Raw genomic sequence first — 9156 nt, forward strand, 5'->3', positions numbered from 1 at the left:
ACATGGCACGTTATCAGTCTTGACCCACAAAAACTCCTTTAGCAGTCGGTGATAACCGTGTGGGACATTCCCTTGGTTGGCCAATGCCCTCTAGTGGCTTCTGGAGAGGAGAATTGTGCATCCCCCAAAGAGAGAGGATTTTGCTAAAATAGTGCTATGCCCTAGGTGTGTGCAGGTTTTAGGAGAGATAGGACATAGGTGCTTTAAAATTATTAAAGAGCTAAATCGAAACCCTTCATCCATAAATGTGCATGTCATACACAGAAAAAGGGAAGGGGGGGGGGATGTAGGATTTCCTGTGTTTTCCAAGAGGATAGTTTCGTAGTTCACAGAATCACAAAATAGTTTGGGTTGGAAGAGACCTTAAAGGTCACCTCGTTCCAATCCCCCTTGTCATGAGCAGGGACACCTTCCACCAGACCAGGGTCCTCCAAGCCCCATCCAACCTGGCTTTAAACTCTTCCAGGGATGGGAAAGGGTGGTTTTGAAATTGATCAGAAGATAAATCTTGCCTTATTGTGCGCATACACCTCCTCTTCCTCCTTCTTCCCTCCATTTACCAGCCCTGCCAGTCTCTAATAGGGAGTGGACAATATTTGGAAATATTCACTGCAGACAGGCTTGCTCAGCTGGCTGAGTAAGGGCCCCTGCACACCTAACCACACAGGGGATTGTTTTACACGGAATTTATTGCTTCCTGCCTAGAAAAGCACCCTCCAGCAATGCCCTTTTCTATGTTCTCAGTCTTAAAAAATGAATTAAAAAAATCATCCTGTACAGAGTAAATTTAAGAGTAAATTGGATGGATTGTGCTTTCTACGGATTGAGTTTGCCAATACACTTGAGGCAAATGCTCTCTCCATGAGCAGTGATTGATTGAAGCTGTTTGTTTGGGAATGTGAAGAGAACCCAGTTCTGTGAGCAAAACCTCTGCTGGTTGCTTGAGAATAGATCAGGAAAGGAGCATTTACACTTGTGCCCAGCAGCACCACACATTGCTCTGCTCCCACCGACCTGGAAGCACCGACCTGACCACCTCTGCCTCTGGTGGGGCTATCCCTAAGGACCCCTCAACGAGAAAAGTCCATCATGACCATTTTCTGCAGGTTTGGTGCCAAAATGACAGCCTTGCCCAGCCCCAGGTTAAGGGCACTGTCACAGACTGGGGCATTCCCTGAGCCTCCTTCCCTGCTGACAGGGTTCTGACCCAGAGCCTAAGTGTGAGCAAACACACCAACAGGTCACTAGCTGCATTCACTGAGACTTTATTACACCAGTATTAGCCAAATCTTGCTGTTAATAGCCCAGAGAGGTGCAGAAGGGATGAGAGAAGGGTTAATGAGCACAGATACTCCATTTTCTCTCATATATTCATGCACCAGGCGATCCTTCTCTAGTTATCTCCATTTTTCTCTATAGTCTGGAAAGCAAAAAACAGATTAATTCAGCAGAGAGCAGAATAAGGCAAGTCTCCATGCCAGGGAATGCTCAGAAGAAGGGCTTGTTCCCAGCTGGGCCAGGGGACTGATGCAACAACCTATTCCCATCCAAAAAGGTTTATGGACCACAGTGCCCTCCCTCTAACCCACACTGATTTAAAATACCTCTCCCCACCTTTGCTTCCAGAAGAACCCACAATTTACAGAGGCTTTTCCACAAAACCATCCCCTGTGTCTGGGAAAAGGCAGTGCCAGTCATTATTTCAGGAGCAAAGAGCTCGTTGTTCATTCCCAAATGTAAAGCTGAGGGTGGATAGTGCAGATTTGAAGGATTTTCACTTTTAGAGGTGCTTTATGTTTGCTGCATTTCCCATCCAGCTAATTCCTCCTGTGGTTTCCTGAAGCAAGGTTTTGTCTGGGTGAATGGTGATGATAATTTTTTGGACACGGAGCCCAGCTCCTGCCTGGCTTGAATTTTGTCCATGGTCCTCGGCAGAGCATTTCAGCTACAAGGCAGCAGCTCCTTCCTTAGAACTGTTTGACTACACCAAAAGTAGCTCCAAATATCCTGATTTTAGACCCCTCCAGATTTCCCAGTTCCACTCCTAATGGTTTAAAAAACAAAAAACTCCTCTGAATGAAAAATAAATGGAACATTCCTCTGGCAATCCCTTGCTTTCAGGGGAGATGCACCAGGTTACCTCACAGGCACGAAGACACTTACGTTCCGGATCCAGTCCAAGTAGGCTGACACACGTGTGTAGACGGTGGGCTTATGGTAGGTGTTACAGTAGGGAACTAACCCAAAACTGGCAATCCCGTGGATTTCCCAGCGGCCATCCCTGTAGCAGTTGAGAGGGCCACCAGAGTCCCCCTGGATTGGAGGAAAGAAACGAAATATTCGGCCAAATTATCTGAGCAATGACTGGGGTAAGGAGCACTATAGAGTTAAAATATATGAGGCTCTTCCTTGTCTCAAAACGTGGTTTGTAACAAGGTTCTGACATAATTAAGCCACATAAAAATATACACTAAATATCTACAGACCTAAAATTATCCCATACCTATAACTGTACTGTGTATAATTGTTGTTGGGGTTTTAGTTTAGTCTTAGTTTTTTTTTCCTGTTAAAGGAATTTTCTCCCATATGCATGTTGCTAGGGGACAAATAGCTGTACTTAAGAAAGACAAAAAGGGGAGTGGGGCGGGCCTGGCTACTCCTTTGTCTACACCTGGGTGTGGGGACAGTTCGCTCTGAGCGTCCGGAGAGAGAAGCTGCAGAGAAAGGAGCTGCTGCTGCTTTCTTTTTGGCCGTTCTTTCTTCCTGCTGGAAACAACGCCGGGACCCCAAAAGCCGCTTTCCCTGCCCTGCTGGAGACCGAGCTGTGGCTGCCCTGCTCCGCTGCTGTTTCGAGCTTTCGCTACGCTGTAGCCCTGCTCGCCCTGCCTGCCTGGGCCTCCGTGGTTTTTCCCATCTGGATACATCTCGCCTGCCACCTGGGATTTGCGTCCGTCCCTGCCGTTTCAGCCTGCTGTTCCTGAGAGCCCGGGATCAGCTGCCCAGCGGTTTGTGAAGCCTTTGTTCCATCCTTCCCGGGATCCCAGGGCACCAGAGCCGCGGGTTTCCCGAGCTCGCCCCGGAGCGCCCCCTGCAGCCGCGGGGGAACCATCGCACCTGCCCTGCTCACCGGGAGCCGCCAGCGCCCCTGCCGGCTGCGAGCGGAACTGCACCCGAGGGGAAAGGGCCCGACAGCCGAGAAGGCTGGCACTGGGTTTGTGATTGCTGTTACTGCCAGAGTTGTTGTCGTTTTGTTTGACTGGTTATATACATATATATATATAGTAAAGAACTGTTATTCCTATTCCCCACATCTTCGCCTAAAGGCTCTTGATTTCAAAATATAATAACTTGGAGGGAAAAGGGGTTATATCTGCCACTTCAAGGGGGGCCTCTGCCTTCCTTAGCAGACACCTGTCTTTCAAAACCGAGACAATTGTACAACCTGTTTTATTTCTATATATTTCTATATTATATTCCTATATTTACATAATCACACATTATGCATTTTCCCACAATATTTTAAGGGCTCTGCATGGCTGCTTTTATCAGAAGCCACCTCTACAGTGAAAGGAATACAGGGAGAGGTAGCAAGTATTTCTTGACTTCACATGCCAAACCTCCTTGCCTTGATGCTGAGGCCACCTGGATCCCCTGGGATAATGGGAATCTCACAACATCATCTTTTTCCACCTAACCTGGGCCAGAGGGAGCTGTTGGACGTAGCCCAAAATTGCAGCAACCTCAGCTGTAAACAGAGTGGATGGGAAGGAGAAGGATTACAAGCAGGGGGTAGCACTGCCTGGCCCAGGGTGCAACAACACAACAGCATTGGAAGAGTGGACAAACTTCCCCGCAGCTTCATCCTTTGGGTCAGGACAGAGGTGACTGCCTTGTCCCCAGGATCACTTGGGACATGCTGCTGAAAGACAGGGCCAATCTACTCTCCCAAATCAGAGGGGAGAAGCGCACCCTGAGGATCTGCATGTTTTTCTCTCTGTTCTCTGATCTCTGGGGAGATGGAGGAATGTGGAGAAGGCCTGGTTCAGAAGATACTCAGCAGAAAGCGGCCAAGGGGCCAGGGTTTGCAGGAGAGCTCTTGCAGGTGGAGAAATGGCAAAACCAGAACTGAAGGCACAGCAAGGTGAAAGAGAAAGAAAAAAGAAAGAGGGCGGCTTGAAAACCCTCTGATTATAAGATTATAAGAGCTCTTACGCTGCATCCTGCCCTCACGCCGTCTCCACCTGCACAGATCATGGTCTCCTTTGCCTGGGATCCCCACCAGTCTGGCTGGGAGCAGATCTCGTGGTCCACCACGGGCACCACCACCTCCTGCAGCCTGTCTGGGCTGTCACCATTCACTACACAGAAAAGGGGACACGAGAAAGGGTGACATCTTAGCCCAGCAGCTTCAGGGGTTGAGGAAAGAGGCTTTATCTGAATGGTGATCTGAATCCTCCTTCCCCCTTACTCACCACTGATCACTCCCCAGCCGGTAATATAGCAGGGATAGTCATTGGGCAAAATTTGTCCATTAGGCGGAAGTGTTCCAATCTGAACGAATCCATTGTCATAGGCATGAGATCTGAGGCGCAGGAGGGCAATGTCGTAGCTGAAACAGGCCACAGGTGAAAGATTCCTTACTGAAAATCCTGGATGAGGCATGAATCAGACATCCTCAGTCCAATTTCAGCACTCACACAGGGCTCTAGCCTCTGCACAACAGACAAGCACCTTGCAAACATAATTAATTATTCCTTACAGCTATCACAGGTGACAGGAAAATAAAAGCAATTAAGAAAGAGGAGGCCATGGTACAGGCTGATAAGGGGATAACAGTCCCCAAAAGTCTCCTACAGGTTTGAGGTGAATTTTGGTGGACCCTGGGTGGACAGGCATGTCTCTGAGGGGGGTTTGAGACAGTCCTTCAGCATCTTCTTGTTGGCTTTCCTTCATCAGATGCACACAGTGCTGTGATTTATGGCAAGTCCACCAATCTTCTGTACATCCTGGATTCATCTGTTTTTCCCATAGATGGGTAAAACAGGCCCATCTTTTCCCCATCTTGGGCAAAACAGGACTGAGATCATCCATGTGGACACCATGGAACACCTCCAAGAGAGGAAGCCATTTGGGGAATCTCCTTTGCAGCATCTCCCAGTGCTTCCCACAAATCCAGCCTCACTGGGAGCTGGACTGAACATGCATATAAACCCTAGTGGGACAGGAAGCTCAGTGTCATTCAAACACCCGATGTCATTAAAAATAATTACCCGTTGGCAATGGCATTGGGATTCCAGCCCTCATGAGTGAAGATTGCATCCACATCAATGTAGTACTCAGTGCCATCCACCTGCATGAGGTTGTGCTCGCCCAGAGCCACCCGGTAGGATACATCTGGGGGCCTGCAAAGGAATCACAGAGTAATTGATGCAAAATCTACTCCCCACTGAGTGGTTTGCAGCGCAAGTCCTGCACCACCCAGACCTTCTACCAGTGTCATCATTTCCAAAGCACCTTCCATCAGAGGATTTCCAATAGACTGTAGCCAAATCTGCTGTGAGTGGGTCTGGAGAAGGGCAGGGAAGCTGGTGAAGGAGCACAAGTCTGATGAGGAGCGGCTGAGGGAGCTGGGGGTGTTTAGCCTGGGAAAAAGGAGGCTCAGAGGGGACCTTGTTGCTCCCTGCAACTACCTGAAAAGAGGGTTCTGGCAAGGTGGGAGTCGGTCTCTTCTCCCACGTAAAAAGTACAAAATGAGAGGAAATGTCCAATAGATATTGGGAAAAATTTCTTCACTGAAAGGGTGGTCAGGTACTGGAACAGGCTGCCCGGGGCAGTGGTGGAGTGGTTTTAAATCCCTGGAGGGATGTGTAGGTGTGGCACTTGTCCACAAGGTTTAATGATGGGCTTGGCAGAGCTGGGTTAATGGCTGGACTTTTCGTGGCCTTTTAGTTAGTGGCCTTTAGTTAGTGGCCTTTTCTAACCTAAATTATGATTCTAAGTGGTTTTACAAATCAGGCACATGCTGTCTGCAGTTTGCTGATGAAGAAACTGAAGGTGAAGCATCAGCTACCACAGTGCTGAGCTTGGTCTTGAACAAGAAGACTCATTTTGCATCTCTGCACCTTTCTGGAGCAGAGTGTGAAGGACCAGCTGGTCACACTTTGTAAGTGCAATCACTAAAGGCAGGAGCAATTAAAGGGGACTGTTGGCTTTCTGGTGTCCCATGGCATTGTTGGAGGCGTGCACGTCAGACTTGTTGTACAGCACGGCCTGAGAGCAAGCAAACACCCCTTTTGTTCCATCTTCCCATCTCTCTGCAGGCCCTCGGGATGCAAACCCATGAGGAATGCTCACACTCATGCAAATGCACCTCCTCTTATGCAAATCAGCAATCAGCTTGATTTCCACTCCCAGGAAGTTAGCCATTAATATGTAAAATCAAGGCTAAAGCAGAGTTTTCCAGCGCCCCTGATTAAGTGAGCAGGGAGACGTCCAGCTGTGCAAGGCAGGGCACAACTGGGGACCTCTGAGGAGGAAAAGGGTCTGGCTCCCATCTGCAGCAAGAATGAGGAGCAGAACAGGAGTTTTAACACTTTTTATCCTACTCACATGCTGACACAGTGGGCTGCAGTCATGACCCATTTGCTGCTGATAAGGGTTCCACCACAAATGTGGCCGTAGTATCCCATGTCCTCGGGGTAGGAAATCTGAAGTGACACCTGGATCAAACAACAACATATTTTACACCCAAGCCATGCCATGCCTCTGCACAAACAATGTGTGTGGCTTTGGACAGTGGAAGCTGTTATTTTCTCACTGGTTTTTTTTTTCAAATTTAAGTCTGTTTTTCAAATATAAGACACCAGCTTTACCTGCCACTTCCAGCTGTTTGGTTGGGCTTCATGGCCTCCAATTATTCGCTCTGCCAGTGCATCTTTCTGAAGAGCATCCCTCAGGGGAGTCCCAGAGATTGCCCCTAACACAAATAAGGAAGGAGAGCAGTTTGTTGTGTGGATTCCTAAAGAGAAATAGTCACCACAGCCAGCCGGGTCTGAAAGATGGAGTGGTTGATGTTTGCACGTGGTGACACTGTGGTCACTCTCCATCCTGGAGGCTTCTTTAAGCCTCCATGAGTGAAAAAGACCATAAACAGGCTTCAAGATACAGAGCTCTGATATAAATTGAGTTGTTTCCCATACTCCAACCCCACCCTGATGCACCAACCTACATCCTCTTTCTTTCAGGTTGCAGGTTTTTGCTCCCTCAGAGAACTCCCAAACCTTTCCCATGGAGATAATGCTTCCATAATAGAGGAAAACCCTTCCACATTAGGTTTTGCCCTAGCACAGAAACCGCAGAGAAAAAAAAAAATCTAATCTTTACCACTTAGAGGCTGAGAGGTTCACCCTTCCCCAGCTCAAATAAATTGCTACTTACCCAGGCAGCCGAGAAGAACCAGAAGCTGAAACATCTTTAATGAAATGGTCACACTGTTCCAGGAAAACGTCTTTTCATACTAAAATATCTGCTAAGCAGCTGTGTCTAAATTTGGGATCAATACAGCTTATCTATACCCATAACTTATTAAACTGATAAAAAATGTTGCCTTGGGAAAAGAACCCAACTGCTCAATGTGGAGCCAAGGCTACACAAACACCTCCACATTGTATGGTTCCCCCAGAGCCACGAGGCAGAAAAATTCTGAGAAATTTGGAGTTCTTTCAGATCAAGTAAAAACAAGGTAGGGCAGATCCAGGCTGGAGAGGCCAATGCTTCAGACCAGCAATTGTGGGTGCACGTGTTGTATTAGTCCCTTGTAAGAGATTTATGTGTCAGTCCAGCTTTGTGCTACTCCATGTGACATGAACTGATCTTTGTAAAATAGATAAACAAAACCACAGCTTTTTTCATATCCTCATTAACTGCAGTCCCTTATATTTTGTGCTGGTGGAACGTCATGATTTATATCCATGTAATGGTTAAAGGTGCAATCAGGGAGCATAGTAGATGCATAAGTTCTTCAGATAAATATAAATATAAATATAAATATAAATATAAATATAAATATAAATATAAACACAGCTCTGCTTTTTGTGTCCAGACAGGAAGAAAACAAGAAATTCCTGCAGCTGATGGAAACCCAGAGATTTGGGTTCATGATCAGGGGAAATCTCCTTGGGACACACAGGTCATCAATGGGTGGGAAGTAAAGCTCACCTTGAACTGCAGTCAGAGAGTAGCTGTCAAGTAAAAAAAGGGAGAGTTAAGGAAATGAACCGGAGAAGACAGCAAGGGTCACCCACCCAGTTGTGTTAATGGGATCCACTCTCCATGGAATGCACGAGCAAGGACCTTTCCCATATAACCCCTACAGACCTCTTTCACAAATCATTTTTATTTTAGTGGGAGCCATAAAAAGTTCAGTGTGATATTTCAGCACTGAGACCCTCTTTTAGTCATTGAGCACATTTTCCCCCTCACATCACAGACCACTTTTAGCTTCCAGTTAGTTTTGGTGGGAGGTCAGAAAGCAGCCTCCTACCCAAGCAGTCTCTTCCCCTCACCTTCACTGCACTCATCATCCCAGTTAGGCCTGGCCAGCTCACTCGTTTTCCACCACTAATTTATTTTTCCAAAGGCTTTATGTGTTCCCTACAAACAACCGTGTTTAAGAATGCAGTGGCTTATTCTCCTTTTGGACATCAGGCATTTATCTCGAGCAGTTGTTTGTCTGTAATCTGTCCTCCACAGCCATGCACATGCTATCATCGCTGTGGCTTTGATGCTGGGCTGTGTTGTAAATGCCCAGAGGAGAAATAAATTACACTGGGGATGATGAATTACAGCTGTTTTCAGAATTCCTCCACTCCAGGCATTGTTTCAGTGCAGAGCTCTTGAGGGATGTCTGCGTTTCCCCTTGGCACCCACAAGGATCATCATGTCCAACTCCAACACCACAAAACCAACTCAAGTGGTCCCTTTTTGTGTCCATACAGTAAAACTGTTTTATCTCTGAAACAGAAAGGTCTCATCCATGTTGCTTATGCATCCTTATCCATACTGGCTTTCCAAACCGTGTGTAAAAGTTGCTATGAAGAGCATGGGCTGGTGCAAACCAGTGTTATTCCAGAGTGTGTGTGAGCATTTTTCTGTCCA

General features: G+C 47.2%; 1 protein-coding gene across 1 annotated transcript; it reads right to left on the reverse strand.

Moving 5' to 3' along the window:
• Positions 1 to 1282: 1282 nt before the first annotated feature.
• On the reverse strand, positions 1283 to 6927 carry LOC125334985 (chymotrypsin-like elastase family member 1). Its single transcript, XM_048322226.1, has 7 exons — positions 6873 to 6927; positions 6610 to 6719; positions 5271 to 5402; positions 4473 to 4609; positions 4213 to 4358; positions 2164 to 2313; positions 1283 to 1420 (listed from the first exon to the last, which is right to left on the reverse strand). The coding sequence occupies exons 2-7, from the start codon at positions 6687 to 6689 to the stop codon at positions 1394 to 1396; spliced, it is 672 nt and encodes a 223-aa protein (XP_048178183.1). The 5' UTR covers positions 6690 to 6719; positions 6873 to 6927; the 3' UTR covers positions 1283 to 1393.
• Between the last annotated feature and the right edge of the window lie 2229 nt (positions 6928 to 9156).

The sequence above is a fragment of the Corvus hawaiiensis genome, chromosome 1 (assembly GCF_020740725.1).
Source record: "Corvus hawaiiensis isolate bCorHaw1 chromosome 1, bCorHaw1.pri.cur, whole genome shotgun sequence".
Taxonomy (NCBI): domain Eukaryota; kingdom Metazoa; phylum Chordata; class Aves; order Passeriformes; family Corvidae; genus Corvus; species Corvus hawaiiensis.